The 16,249-nt window shown below is 40.2% G+C and overlaps 1 protein-coding gene across 1 annotated transcript in view; it reads right to left on the reverse strand.

The window, feature by feature from the left end:
- The window catches only part of LOC120368610 (contactin-6-like), a 216,040-nt gene that overhangs the window by 25,701 nt on the left and 174,090 nt on the right, over positions 1 to 16,249 (reverse strand). Inside the window, exon 12 of the mRNA XM_039480826.1 lies at positions 6,724 to 6,851. Coding sequence (XP_039336760.1) covers positions 6,724 to 6,851 — 128 coding nt within the window. The remainder of the gene's footprint in view (positions 1 to 6,723; positions 6,852 to 16,249) is intronic.

Below are 16,249 nucleotides of genomic sequence, written 5' to 3' on the forward strand. Positions count from 1 at the left end.
TTGAAAAACTGTCCTTGCAGAATACTGCAGCAAAATAAAATGTGGTCACTGTTTTCTTACTTCTTAAATAGAAATGTCTTGTCCTTTTAATTTATTATTTTAATAAATTTAATTTTCATTGGCAGTTTCCCACAGTGTCACGTGCATTGCAATATTTAGGCTCCAAAGAAGACGACTCAAAAGACTGAAAATCATTTAATCTTTTTTATTCCCATATACTGATAATGAGAGAAGCAGCTCTCATTAAAGGAAAAGGTAGCTTGCTGAAGGGGAAAGACGGTGGTTTATATGGTTTTACTATTGTTGGCATGATTTACTATTGTTGGCACATAACCTTTCTGTGAGTGATTCTCCTGAATAAAGTCTCTCTGCAGGAACATTTATAAAATCATGAGAATTCAAAGATATATGTGAATAAAATGTGCACAGAATCCATTCAATTATAGTAATATGTTCTGAAAAAACTGCGTGTGTGGTTGTGGTTGTGGGGGGGGGAGACATGGGAGTTTCAGGGACTGCATTAGTTCAGCAAGTCTATCCCATGCCAGGATCAACCCTGTGTATTGGCAAAGTATTTGAGAATACAGTATTTTATTCAATATGGGGCCTCGACTTCAAAGGGTTCACTCATTTATTAAAGGCGGAAGATATTAATTTGCTATTCAGAACATACTTTTGAGCAGATTGCCAAAGCAACTGCAGTCACTGAGTCCTATGTAGGTGGGAGCATTCTGTACAGTCCTGAACTTCAAGTGACTTCCTCACAGAGTTGAGTTACAACTTCTGCGCCTGTCAGGGCTGCGGTCAAGTGGCAACGAGGAGGAATGTTGCATTTTCTGTGATCCTTCTTTTGAACTAAAACTAAGTCTCCAGTTACAGTGTTAACATCTCAGTCTTTAACTGGCACTTCCCAAGGAATTCAAACAAGGATCTTTGTATTGTTAAAACAGATTAGGTGGTGCTAAAATCTTTTCTTTGCTGGACTCCCCCTTTAACAGGTACACATTGCAAGGAAAGGAAAAAGAGTTTTTGAAGAACCTCAATTGCTGAAGCAGAGCCAACTTTTTCTTGGTTTCCATTGCATGAATTAATTGCTGTTTAGAACACTTTCTTTTAATAATCAGAAGAGTTTCACATCACTTGTTTTTTTGAAGATTTGCTCAAGGGTGAAGGCATGACATGACACTATTAAAGATTTTTTTTTAACCAGCAGAATAGAGAACATTTTCCCTGTCTGGAAGCAAGAGTGGCAGGTGCATTACATTTCACATGGATTCAAATGCCAAATTCTCTGTTGGCACGACTCTGAAAAACACCCAAAGAGAGTTTGGCTCTAAAAATCTTGTAACTCAAATAACATCAGTGTAGTTACACTAGGGGATTAACTTCACCTTTTATGCCTAGCTTGATTAATCTTTAATAAAGCTGTGAATGTGCATTATATTTCCCATGTGCCACGTGCCCTCCTTGTCCTTCAAATTCTTCTTCGCAACACATATCCGTCACAGAAATCTTTCTGTGTCAATCTCTTCTAGGAAGTCTGAACACCACCTGGTGCCTGAGCTGTTCTCCTGCAAATCTTACTCGTCTGTATTGGATGGTAAATCAATGGGGCAGGTACTTTGTGCCTATTCTGTAAAGCTAGGTGTAAAGTTATAGCATGCTATGAATACTAATACTACTAGTAAAAACAATTTAGCCTTATAGGAAAGTTATATCAAAAGTTAGAAATTAAACCAACAGGGTAGTGTGTAAGTTAAATAGGACTCCATACATATAATTCAGAAACCTATGGAATGTAATAGAAAATGATATCCTTTCTCTTCAATTTTAAATCATTGCCTAGGAGAGTGTTTCACAATACATGGAATACCAGCCTCAGTTAGGTGACTAGAGTGAGTTGGGGATTTTTCAACATATTTTTTTGTCAGAAACTGCCAATTCATCAGATCTACACATTTTAACAAGAAAGAGTTGGCTTTGACAAATCTCTCAACTAAAAACATTTTGAAAGGAAAGTTTTGAAGTTGCCAAAATGGAACACTGACATTTGCTAAATAAAATATTTCAGTTTTCTCCTTCAAAAGGAACTTTTTCATTTTGAAACATTACCTAATTATAATTTTAAAAAAGTAAAAATGGTCAGAATCGAAACAAAATGTTTCAATTGACCTAAGCTGATTTTTTTTTATTTACAAATTTTCAGTTTGCAATTTTTTTTGTGATTTTGACTTGTCACAATGTAGGGTGGGAAATGTCTTGAAATCTTGAAAAAAAAAGGCAGGATGAGAAAACTGTTTTCTACCCAGCAATATCTGTGAGTGGGTGGGTTCTGATGAGTCACATGCACACACGAAAGAAAAACAAAATCTGTAAAAACCTGCTAGGAGACAGAACACAAAGAAAGAGCAATTTATCCCTCCCTTCTTTCTTCTGGTTGCCTCCTACTGCCTCCAAATCCAGAGCATTGTTTCCCCCTCTCCTCTTTCCATTCTATCACAGTGCTCAGTTCACTGCTCCAGATTTTAGGATTACACAGGCAGGCACAGAGAGAGGGAGAGGGAGAAGGGGAACTCCTCAAGCATGCCCATTCTAGCAGTTAGCACCCACGTCTGCAGTACATCCAACTTCCATTATGTCTGCTTATTGCTATCTCCCCAGAACCATGCCATTGTGACCACAAAGAATTGTTGGGTAAGGTCAGCTGGAAGACTATTTTTTCTGGGAATTTATTTGAGTCACAGACACAAAGAGACTGAGAACAAACCACTATTCCAACATTTGACAGTAATATCCCTGTTATAGAATTGTATAGATTAAATTCTTAATCCAATAGCCAACTTGTCATTTTCTATTGGATCCCATAGGACCGATCCATAGGGATAGACAAGCAGTTTGAAAAATGTAGTACTAGGGCTTCCCACTACAGATCTGCTCTTTTGGACTATCAAAAGGCTTCCATTTATACACTGACAATGTCCATAACTACACAGTTCACCATTACCTGCAAAAGAGACCTGCTTTCTCAAAACTTCAGGTATCTTTTTATTTTTCCACACATATATTTTTAAACTTCCTTATCGTGTGTGTATGTGTATTCTTGCTGCCTTAGCAAAAAAAAAAGGAAAAGTACATCCTTATAGAAGCATCATGCTATGAGGTGATTGTTCCTTTGGGGTCATAATTCTTGCTGGACCATGTCACATGACATGCCTCATGCCTACTTGCTCACTTAGTAGGATCTTTGCTATTTCCTTTATGAAGTTGTGTTTACAACCTCCACCTCCGATCCTTTCAAATGCCTCTCAAAAACCTTGGTTTCCTATTATCTATCCATCTTGCTTAGTAACTGCAGAGATGTATTATACAGAATGGCTTTTTTTCCAGAGACAAACAATAGATAAGATGCTGCGTGCTTGAGGTATAATAAAGACTTCTATCACGAAGAATAAACAACTCAATGAGCAGCAATAAACTTAATTTGCACATTAGATATGCTTTTCCAAGTTCTGACATTTCAGTTGAAAATAATGCTGAAGCAATGAGCCCTATAATTGAACAGCCAAAACTTCTCCAGAGGGGAAACAAAAACAAATGTTCCTTTCAAACAAGATCATTTTTATACCATGTTATTACTCTGTTTTTTTAATACACTTTGTAAATGCCAAATGAAATAATTTTGTTGTTGTTTTTAATGTGATTTTTTGCATGCTGCTCCATTAGGATGTATATATGGCGGTATGTGCAATGGTATCTAACTCTCATGAAGTAAGAGCTCCTCAAACACTACACGACTCATTTTATTCACTGCTAGCTGTGCTGTAACATTTTCTCAAATTACACATTGCATTGGTACAAACTGCACTTCCAAAATTTGAACGTGAAAACTACGTTAGCCAGCTGCGGTATGGTAAGGAGGAAAGTCAAGCCTGCAGGCTAGAGAAAATGATTGTGAATTTACCTAAAATTAGCCAAATCAGAAAAAAAAAGCTGAGTTACAAATTATGTTGAGTAATCTGTCATTATAACTACTATCATTTCTAGTGTTATCTAACATCAAGAGTATTCTGCTCATAACTCTGATAATTAAATTCAAAGTGACATGTTTTTAACTTACTTTTCTCCACCTTTTCATTGTTACCATTTAATGTCACCAGGATGTTTTTGTAAGAAACAGTTACATATATATTAAGAATTGCAATGATTCTTAGTTAGTAGCAAGAGAAGGTACGGAATTTCCCCCCATTTTCCCTGTGTTGGCAGCTACATTGATGTAATGATTCACCCATCCACTGATCAGCAGGGACTGAACCCAGAATCTTCAGCACCAGTCACAAGCATCCTATTCCTGAGATAAAGAAGTATCTCTATAAACTGCTAGCAATAGTACATTCTTAACAGTTAGGAGGCCCAGCCATGAAATGGAGGACAAGATACAGTTAGGCTTGTCTACGTTGCAATGTCAGCATTCAGTGCAGTTGCACTAGTGAAAATGCTTATTATAGACATGATTTACAGTGATGCAGTGCAATTTGCCTGTGTTTCAAAAAAAAAGGCTATGATATTAAAGGCAAAGGTAAAATGCACCATTGTCAATCACAGATGCACTCAGGGCTTGCAGATGAAGTCCTAGTGTAGACAAGGCCGTAGTCAGTGTATCACATTCACAACAGGGAGAAAAAGGTCATACAAGCATAATACACTTTAACATGCTTCCCAGAACATCAGTAGGAAGTCAGAGACATTTAAGTTGACAATCACAGAGAGATATTATAGCTACAAAATCATCAATCCACCCTTAAAAATACTTTTAGCTACTCAGGTAAAATTTTCCCTTCCAATACAAACGTAGCACCTTGTTTTAATAAGGTAAGAGGTGCATTGGACTTTTGCTGACCTGACATGCTGCAGGTGAATGTAACCCTTTACTGTGCTGGAAACTTGTTTGTTTTTTATTCTGTTAGGGTTCCCACGCTTTGTGGCTAAGCATTCTATGTAGTATATAAAGAGATCTGGATACTTAGAGTTAAAAAAAACCTGCTTCTTTCTTTCTTTCTTTCTTTTCTTTCTTTCTCACAAATCCTTTTGTAGGTGATCTTTAGGATAGGTAGGCAGGGCTGATGGGGGGAGGGAGCAATTGTATGGGGGTCCTGAGCTCAGGGAAATACCGAAATATCTGTATCATCTGTGTAAATAAAGTGAATGGGAAAATGTCAGGTCCCAGATAACATGATGTACCGAAGCCTCAACATTTCCTTCAATGGGCCTGTAGGTAGACAATTACTTGTAAACAGCCCCTTCAGAAAAAATTAGGTATGGCTCATAGGTAGCAGCAATTAATATGTTGACTCCATAACGCTTTCAATGACAATTCAGATTCTGAGAAACTTCTATTCATATATTAGCCTGGCGGGTGCAGTTTGACATATCCCATCAGGTTACTTCAGTCACATTCTCTTAGAACACTTCAGACTGGATTTGTCAGAATGCAACCTGACTAGGACAAGTCCACAGTGATGTCTCACAAAGTGATATCAAGTCCATTTCTTACAAAGAAGAGGATTAGAAGTTCAACTAATACGCAGTTTGCACACAAAAAAAATGTACATGAGAAGAAGGTGGGTTTTTTTCCTTCACTAAAATGACTTGCTTGGTGATGTGAACATTAGTTGGCAGCTCAGATTACTCCCCCAAGAAGCAAATATTTGTAGCTGTTGGAGCAGGCAGTGAAATGACACAAATGAATCTGGGAGGTTAAAGTGTTAAAATTCAGGAAAGTAACCAGCAGATATCACAACTGCAACTTGTGTTCTTTGCTAGTGTGTGTATTTGGGGGGAGCATTTTAATATTAAAAATAGGAAACTGTCTGAAGGGCCTGAGACCACCCCTCTTTCAGTTGTGTTGTTTTAGTGTCATGTGCCAAGGTGGTTAACCACAATTGTGACAGAGGGAAGCAGCTTCTTAGTGGTTCTGTGTTTTATTAGAGTGAAATTTTTATTCAGCTTCTAAACCAGCCTTTTTTTTTTAAATAGACCAATACATCGAAACAAAACAAAAACAATGAAACAATCCAGTTATGAGATTAATTCACTAAATCTCTTTTCCTTAATTTACAGTGGCAGAAATAATCTTTTTTAGCCTGAGATCCAATGTAAGCTATAAATGAGCAGCACTGATTCAACCCAGCGCACATAGTGGAGAACAGAAAGGCGTTCAGAGGCCCACAGCCACTATAGTTCAAGTTTCTGGTCCATAGCTTGCAAGCTCTTTGGGGCAGGGACTGTCTTTTTGTTCTGTGTTTGTACAACACCTAGCACAATGGGGTCTTGGTCCAGGACAAGGGCTCCTAAGTGCTACTGTGGTACAAATACTAAATAATGACTGGTCTATATTGCCAGATTGCTGTTATTTTATCAATCTTTTTTTCTTAGAAGAACTGATTTAAAAATGATATTGATAACTCAGAGGGTCCTGGTGAAAGACTAGGGCTTTGTTGTCAGTATCCTCTAAGAATGATACTGAAGCATAGTCACTACCTGTGGATAGGCCAGGCATTTTAACAGTTGCTGCAGCCATCTGGTAGCTCTGTTTCAGTGTAAAGATTTAGTCGAAACCCTGCATCATAACAGTATTATTATGATCTTTGACATCCCGGTATGTTTCATCAAATATGTATGTACATTTCCAATATTCATAAAGCACAAATGAAGACAATAAAATACCTTTCACAATCAGGTTTCCTGAATTCCTGGCAACTCCAAATTGATTCATTGCTATACAAGTGTACACTCCTGCATCTGTTTTGGTAATATTATATATCTTGAGACTGCCATCATCTAGCATAAAGATCCTAAAAAATATACAAATAGATAGATAAACTTAACAGGATATTGTGCCAACTTCCTGTACAGGAACTGTAATAAAAGTAGCATTGCCTTGCTAATATTTAGATAATATTATTATGATTATGCTTTCCTACAACAAACTAAACACATTCCCATTATTTTTCACTTCCATCGATTAACTGTCAATGTATAAGGAACATAAAAGTGACATACCGAAATTGACCATCAATCCATCTAGTCCAATTTTCTGTGTCCTTCTATGTTCAATGTTGGATGTTTTAGAAGAAGAAATAAAACCCCAATAATGCAACCAATTATGCTATATTATACTAGAGGGGATTTTTTCCCTGACCCCAGATGGTAAGCCGCTTACGATGTGAAATATGAGGACTGACAGCGTGTGTAATTTTGTCAATTTTATAAAAAGTTGTTACCAGTCTAGATGAGAGCCTGAAACACGCTCTCACAGACAATGAAAACATAAAATACACAGTTTTGTCATATTGCTCTAAGAAATCACCTTATTAGTGACTATGTTTTACCTTGCTAAGTTATGTACTGATTTGTGAGTACTGACTAGTTTATACTGACTAATATTATGAGGCCCTCAAAGGTAATGGTGAGATATGTGGAAAGAAAGCTGGAGAAATAGAGGCCAGATGAAAGCAGTGACAGTATATATCAGAACTGTCTCAAGCAATGTAAACTCAAATTCTTGGATTTTATGTTTCAAATGCTTCACTGATTTTTACCTTTTTGAGTCAACGTGGTATTTCAGAGTATAAATCAAGTGCACAGTTTGGCCTAAGTTCTTGCTAGTTAAACTTTGAGGGGCTTGAGCAAGGACTCAACGCTGTGTTACCTCCCAGATGATGAATATGGACAGATAACGCTAGACTTTTTTTCACCTGCTGACGATACCTCATCTCAATTGATTGGACTCTTCCAGTTGGCATGCATACTTCCACCTTTTCATGTTCTCTATATGTATAAATATCTCCTGTCTGTGTGTTCCATTCCATGCATCCGAAGAAGTGAGCTGTAGCCCATGAAAGCTTATGCTGAAATAAATGTGTTAGTCTCTAGGGTGCCACAGGTACTCCTGTTCTTTTTACTAGACTTTTGCTGCATCATTTTATAGACCAGGGATCGGCAACCTTTGGCACGTGGCCTGTCAGGGAAAGCCGCTGGCGGGCCAGCACATCCCTCAGCCCACGCTGCTTCCCACAGCCCCCATTGTCCTGGAACAGTGAACTGCAGCCAGCGGGAGCTGCAATCGGCCGAACCTGCAGACACTGCTGGTAAACAAACCACCCTGGCCTACCAGCGAATTTCCCTAATGGGCTGCGTGCCAAAGGTTGCCAATCCCTGTTATAGACATACACACAATGTTCAACCATCCAGAAGTGGGGAAATTAATTTCAAATCTGAGTTACATGGAGAAATAAAAAGTGAGGGAATTTTCTGGCAGCGGGGGAGATATAGATCTGATATAAAAACATTTTACATTACAAAAAAATAATAATGGAAGCCTCACAGCCAGGGTGTTCAATATTTACAACATACATGTAGATGATTTAACATTTAAACTATTAAAGCAAATGAACAACAAATAGAGCACAACAGGAAGTTGGTGGTAATATGAACTACATTAAACATATACAAAATATTATTCTATCCTGTATTCCTACATATATTTATATCTTTGTGTTCTACTCTCTTACCTTGGTACAATTCTCATTTACTTTATGTAGTTGAGAGCCATTCTGTGTCACTGACTAAGGAATCTGGTCCAAGTTTTGATAAAGTACAAATAATAATTTATTTTGTAGCATCACCACACTTTCTGTGAACTGCATGAACAAATTCTGATTTGCGTGCAGTTAGACACATTATTAAGTCTGTGTTCAACTAACTGTCCAATGAAAGGGAGCTCTCACATCTGTGCTGGGTGATGAGGTGTGAGTACAAAAGTTAGCCCTGTGAGGGTATGGCGGGGGAGGGCTTTTCTGTCTGCCACTATTGCTGAATCAGCAGGATGCTTTCATATGTCCTAGAACTGACTAAACTTACCTTCAGATCTACATTTTCAGCAGGTATAGTTCATGTTATTTATTCTCACACTGTGATTTTTGGGCGTGGGGAGAGGTAGAATATAGGTCCAAAATTCTCTGCTGATGTGAATCGATCACAACTCCCTGAAATCAGGGAAGGGAGGGATTTTCCAAGGTCCCTAACTGAATTAAGAGTCCAAGTCCCACTCTGTATCACTTAAGTGCTTTAGAAAATGCATCCATTAATTACACTCTACTCAAACTGGTGAACAAAGAAGAATAATGCTAAATCAGCCTAATCTCCCCATGTCATGCTGAGGGAACTTTGTAGCTAAAATGGGACCTAATCCTTTTGGAAGCCTGACAGAGGAATGAGCCAATTTATTTTTTGCTAGGTTGTCACTAGCCCTAGCATAGCCATATTGGGAAGAAAGACATGGCTGCATTCAGATCTTGTATCAGTTCAGGGGCTTTAACACCAGCGCTGCCCTCTGTGAGACAGTGGGCATCTATTCTTCTGCCCGCCTCGCTTCCAGAACTGACCAGTAAGTCACTTCCCTCCCCTTTCTCCTGCCCCCAACAGGAGCAAGAGGGAATTGTGGAAGGCATTGTGACTGTGTTCATTCCAGGCTTACTCCGGGGGTGCTGCAGTTTGTATACTGTCCATTGCGCAGGGCTATGCCTCAGGCAGGGGAGGCTCTACGTTTTTTGCCACCCCAAGCATGGCAGTTAGGTGGCCTTCGGCGGCGTTTCTGCAGGAGGTCCACTGGTCACGCGGATTTGGCGGTGGTTCTGCGCGTGATCTGATGATCCCGTGCCTTCGGCGTACCCGCCGCCGAATTGCCGCCAAAACCGCGGGACCGGCGGACCTCCCACAGAAACGCCGCTGCAGGCTGCCTGACTGCCGCCCTCACAGCGACCGGCAGGCTGCCCCCCGCCCCCCGCAGCTTGCTGCCCCAGGCACACGCTTGCTGTGCTGGTGCCTGGAGCCGCCCCGGCCTCAGGCCACACTAGTCCATAGTAAGTATTGATGAAAAGATTACTGCACTCTCAAGTCTTTGGATATCAACACAATCACTAATACATAGCAAATCCAGGGACAGAAAATATTCCCTTTGAGAAACCAACCAATGTTCTGTGCATCTGCCTTGTTATTCGCTATTCGCAGTGTAATTTTATACAGTAGTTTTGATTGCCCCCTCTGCCAAAGTATTTGACAAATGTGACACTTGTTAAAAGCAATATGGGCTCTTTTTACAGCACAACTTGAGTGTCTCCACTTACAAACTGGGTCAAATGACATCCCTCAGGTTTTACCTTTTATACAGCCAACAGCTTTAACACAGCAGGAGATGAGGGAGGATGGCCAGAAAAGGCCATCCATTGAGCTGTCCTGTACAGGGGCACAGCAGCATCTGGGACAACAAATTATAATAGCTGCCACAAGTGGCTATACTGCCGTTCTGAATTCTCTGGTGAAAGAGAAGCTTTATCCTCTGGATTTGGAGTAGAGAGAGGAGAGGATTTGGCCTTAAGTGAAGATCCTTGTTACCTTGACTATGAGGCTGCTGAGCTGCATTCACATGCATACAGTTAGTAGCACTGTAAGAAAGTAAGTTTGGATTGAACAGCCATTTTGTTATAAATCAACATATCCAACCGGAACTTAGCAACATATGAAACGAAGAGGCAGACTTTTAGATCTAACAACATATCAACTAGCTGACATTTTTCAGCTAAGAATGGCTGCACGCAGAAGAAAAAGCTAGCACTTTTTAATTGACGTCATTAAGCTAGCTATCAGTACAAGAAAATAAGGGTGCCTCTCTTAATCGGTTTTGGAGAGAGACATTATAATAGAATCATAGGACTGGCAGGGACCTTGAGAAGTCATCTAGTCCAGTCCCCTGCACTCATGGCTGGACTAAGTATCATCTAGACTGTTCCTGACAGGTGTTTGTCTAACCTGCTCTTAAAAATCTCCAATGATGGAGATTCCACAACCTCCCTAGACAATTTATTCCAGTGCTTAATCATTCTGACAGTTAGGAAGTTTTTCCTAAAATCCAACCTAAATCTCCATTGCTGCAATTTAAGCTCATTGCTTCTTGTCCTATCCTCAGAGGTTAAGTAAAACAAATCTTCTCCCTCCTCATTGTAACAACCTTTTACATACTTGAAAACTGTTTACCATATCCCCCCTCAATGTTCTCTTTTCCAGACTAAACAAACCCATTTTTTTCAATCTTCCCTCATAGGTCATGTTTTCTAGACCTTTAATCATTTGTGTCACTCTTCTCTGGATTCTCTCCAATTTGTCCACGTCCTTCCTGAAATGTGGCACCCAGAACTGGACACAATACTCCAGTTGAGGACTAATCAGCAAAGAGTAGAGCAGAAGAATTACTTCTCGTGTCTTGCTTACAACACTCCTGATAATACATCCCAGAATGATGTTTGCTTTTCTGCAACAGCGTTACACTGTTGACTCATATTTAGCTTGTGATCCACTATGACCCCCAGATCCCTTTCCGCAGTACTCCTTCCTAGGCAGTTATTTCCCATTTTGTATGTGTGCAACTGATTGTTCCTTCCCAAGTGGAGTACTTTGCATTTGTCCTTATTGACTTTCATCCTAGTTACTTCAGACCATTTCTCCAGATCATTTTGAATTTTAATCCTATCCTCTAAAGGACTTGCAACCCCTCCCAGCTTGGTATCGTCCGCAAACTTTATAAGTGTACTCTCTATGCCATTATCTAAATCATTGATGAAGATATTGAACAGAATCAGACCCAGAACTGATCCCTGTGGGACCCCACACATTATGTCCTTCCAGTATGACTGTGAACCATTGATAGCTACTCTCTGAGAACAGTTTTCCAACCAGTATTGCACCCACCTTATAGTAACTCAATCTAGGTTATATTTCCCTAGTTTGTTTATGAGAAGGTCATACGATACAGTATCAAAAGCTTTACTAAAGTCAAGATATGTCAAGTCAAAGATGACTGTATTTGAAAGATGGAATTATGTAAATATGAACAAAAATCATTTGCAAATGTTTCATTCTCTCTGCTGCAAGCTTCTCCAGCATTTAAAATGGGTATATGCCACAGCTGCAGATACACAGTGATTAGAAAATACTGGGGATAAAATAGATTGATGTGACTAATAAGCAAAGACTATTCATTCTGTATAGTGAAAATCAAAGAATATTTCACTGTGGATCACCACACACTCTGTATGCCTGAGTTATAATTCAGACTGAGCAGGAGTTAGAGAGTTTAGAGTAATCAGATCTTATGTATTTATTATTTGTATTGTGGTAGCTCCTATGAGCTTCAGTCATGGACCACTGTGCTAGGTGCTGTGCAAACATAAACCAAAAAGACAGTCCAAAGAGCATATGATCTAATTCAGGGGTCGGCAACCTTTCAGAAGTGCTGTGCCGAGTCTTCATTTATTCACTCTAATTTAAGGTTCTGCATGCCAGTAATACATTTTAACGTTTTTAGAAGGGCTCTTTCTCTAAGTCTATAATATATAACTAAATTATTGTTGTATGTAAAGTAAATAAGGTTTCAAAATGTTTAAGAAGCTTCATTTAAAATTAAATTAAAATGCAGAGCCCCCGCGCCCCAGAGCAGTGGCCAGAACCTGGGCACTGTGAGTGCCACTGAAAATCAGCTCGTGTGCCGCCTTCGGCACCCATGCCATAGGTTGCCTACCCCGGATCTAATTAAATAAACATATAAACAAATACCTACTGACAGAAAGATCAATCACATGGCTATACATAGGATCTTTGCATGCACCAGAGCTGGAGAGCACTTTGTATATCAGGGATTGGGAAATCAAAGGTAGCTTTCTGTTACCTCGCTTGTAGGTCAGCAGAGTTCAGTTCAGCTCCTAGTGTAATTTACAGCTCTTCTAAGTCACGCCAGTTTGTAATGCCCCCCAGATGCCATTGTGTGAGCCGGTAGCAACAGAGCATGTTGTGTTGTGAGGAGGTGGCAGGAGGAGCATGTTTTGTAGACCTGGCTACACCACTTCTACATAAGCCGAGCATACCCCATGCCAAGGCATTCCCCTATATAAGGCTGTTTTACATTCCCTTTGTAGGGCCAAAGCAGTGTAAAGCGATCTAATAGGGAACTCTAGAATTTATTGACACTTATACTCAGGTCTATTCACCAGTGCTTTATTTGTTCTAGGGCTGAGCCCCAGCACCTCTAGGCTCGGCAGTTCAGAGCCACGGCACCTCTGGGCCTGGAAGTTCAGAGCCCCGGCACTTCTGGGCCTGGCAGTTCATAACCCTGACACCTCTGGGCCTGGCAGTTCATAACCCTGACACCTCTGGTCTTGGCAGTTCAGAGCCCCGGCACCTCTGGGCCTGGCAGTTCAGAGCCCTGGCACCTCTGGGCTTGCTGCATCTGTTATTAATGTAAAACACTTGCTTGAGTCCCAGCGCCTAATTGCTTGAGCCCAGACACCGCTTTGATTACAAATTCAGCACTGCAATTCATTTACAGTAGACTTGTTCCATGCATACAGAATGCTACAAAACAGTCCTCAGCATCCCGCCAACCTACTCTAATTAAAGTGTGTTTCAGAACATTACATGGGGACTTCTAACATGTACTGCAAAAGGTATAAAGAGTTCATTATTAAGACATTCAACGCCACATTCTGCCAAAGTGACTGGAGTCTGAAACTCACTCTAATGGAAAATTCCTCAAATTTATGAAGTTAATCCAGCTCAGAGAGAGATTACTGCTGATGATTCATTTCCTGAATTTAGCTGTGCAAACTCAGATATGTTTCTATATTCTCTTCTAGAAATCTAGGCCTCCATGGAGTTGAGCACAATGATTAATGCATATTATACATGATATCATGACTACAGACATGTTTATCCATTTGGATTGCTTACTGTCCACTCAGATGTTGGTCAGATAATCCTTGACCTAGAGAATGACTGTTGATACACAAATATTTAAATAATCAGCCAGTTTGAAACTGGACATGCTTTCTCTACTGAACAAAATATATGCTGGCAAAGAGAAACTGTGAGAAAAGCTAATGGAAGTTTTAGAGTGATTTTAGAATTTGAAGTCACATTACCTAAAAATTAGGAAGCTGGCAGTAAATAGGGGACACAGGCACAATTATTTCAAACGGTAATGAATACATAATTAGTTAAAAGGAAAGGCAAGTTAAAGCAAAGATTGTGAGTTTGTTTCTGGAGAAGGATGGGGATACAGAGCATGGCAGAAAAGCAAGACACAATTTAAATACATCCATAAAAATAAGGGGTGAAATCCTGGATTTCACTCAGAGGATTGGGCTGGTTGGCCTGTTTCTTGTATTTTTCAGTATGTCATTTATATAGTGAAATTGTGGGCCTGATCCAAAGCTCATTGAAGATAATGGGAATCTTTCCACTTACTTCAATTGGCTTTGGATCAAGCTCCCTCAGGAAAGGATTAGCAAGAAAAAAGGTGTGAAAAGTGACCCCATTTTGCTTTGTGAAATGCTTACTATAAAACAATAACTTTTCACAAGGTGTGGACAGTATGAAGCTTGGTAATAATAATTCTTGTTTACAGCAAAAGTCAAGGTAATTCCAAGTACTCAAACAAGATAATAATGTGCGTTAATATTTAAAGTTCAATCTAACACAAGTAACCAAGGGATACGTTTTCTCCTCCAAGAAAGTCAGTAGTTCCCAGCAAATAAACTACTATGTGTCAAAGGACAAAATGAATAAAAGTTAAGGTGAATCTGTTGAAAGCATTTCCATTAAGAGATGTCAAGAGACAAGAGTGCAGTAAGCTTTTCAGAAGATATAATGGTTTTCTCTTTGAGGCCCTATGTCAACAAGCTATTTGAGCACGTGCCTAACTTTGAGGATGAACTAGTCCCAGTATCAGAGGGGTAGCCGTGTTAGTCTGGATCTGTAAAAGCAGCAAAGAATCCTGTGGCACCTTATAGACTAACAGACTTTTGGAGCATGAGCTTTCATGGGTGAATACCCACTTCGTCGGATGCAAGTAGTGGAAATTTCCAGGGGCAGGTAAATATAAGCAAGCAAGAAGCAAGCTAGAGATAACGAGGTTAGTTCAATCAGGGAGGATGAGGCCCTCTTCTAGCAGTTGAGGTGTGAAAACCAAGGGAGGAGAAACTGGTTCTGTAGTTGGCAAGCCATTCACAGTCTTTATTTAATCCTGAGCTGATGGTGTCAAATTTGCAGATGAACTGAAGCTCATCAGTTTCCCTTTGAAGTCTGGTCCTGAAGTTTTTTTGCTGCAGGATGGCCACCTTAAGATCTGCTATTGTGTGGCCAGGGAGGTTGAAGTGTTCTCCTACAGGTTTTTGTATATTGCCATTCCTAATATCTGATTTGTGTCCATTTATCCTTTTCCATAGAGACTGTCCAGTTTGGCCAATGTACATAGCAGAGGGGCATTGCTGGCATATGATGGCGTATATTACATTGGTGTCCCAGTAAAGTCAGTGGAATGGCTCACTGGCTTGAAGGTAGTCATGTGATTGCTATTTTACTCCGGGTCTTAGCTGTTCTACCGTAGTGTAGGTGAATGACACAAATAGGTGACCATTCCGTCGGAAATGAAATGATGAATGAAAATCCTGCTATATCAGGGGTGGCCAACCTGTGGCTCTGGAGCTGCATGCGGCTCTTCAGAAATTAATATGTGACTCCTTGCATAGGTGCTGACTTTGAGGCTGGAGCTACAGGTGCCAACTTTCCATTGCTCAACCCCAGGCCCTTCCCCCACTCCACCCCTTCCCCCAATGTCCCCACCCCTTCCCACGCCCTCCCCTGAGCCTGCTGCACCCTCACTCCTCCCCACTCCATCCCAGAGCCTCCTGTACACAGAGAAACAGCTGATCGTGGTGGGCAAGAGGCACAGGGAGGGAGGGGGAGGTGCTGATCGGCAGTACTGCCAGAGGACAGGAGGTGCTGTGGGTGGCGGGGGGCGAGCCAACATATTACTGTGGCTCTTTGGCAATGTACATTGGTAAATTCTGGCTCCTTCTCAGGCTCCTGTGCTATATAAACACATAAAATAGCCACACACCCACTACGGACTTGAATTAATCCATTATTTCTAGAATTATTGCTTCATCTATGAGATAAACATAATATAAAGTCCTATCTCTATAACTACAATCCTTAGCTCTGGATGCCTGTGACTTTACACTACAAGAGAAAATAAAAAGGACACTAAATTTTCACCCGAGTCAAAATTTTCTTAATGGTCTCCAGGAATAAAGACATTTTTTGCAACTTTTGTGCAGGAGACACAAGTCTAAGCAGCACC

Source organism: Mauremys reevesii, linkage group 7, assembly GCF_016161935.1.
Source record: "Mauremys reevesii isolate NIE-2019 linkage group 7, ASM1616193v1, whole genome shotgun sequence".
In the NCBI taxonomy this organism is placed as follows: domain Eukaryota; kingdom Metazoa; phylum Chordata; order Testudines; family Geoemydidae; genus Mauremys; species Mauremys reevesii.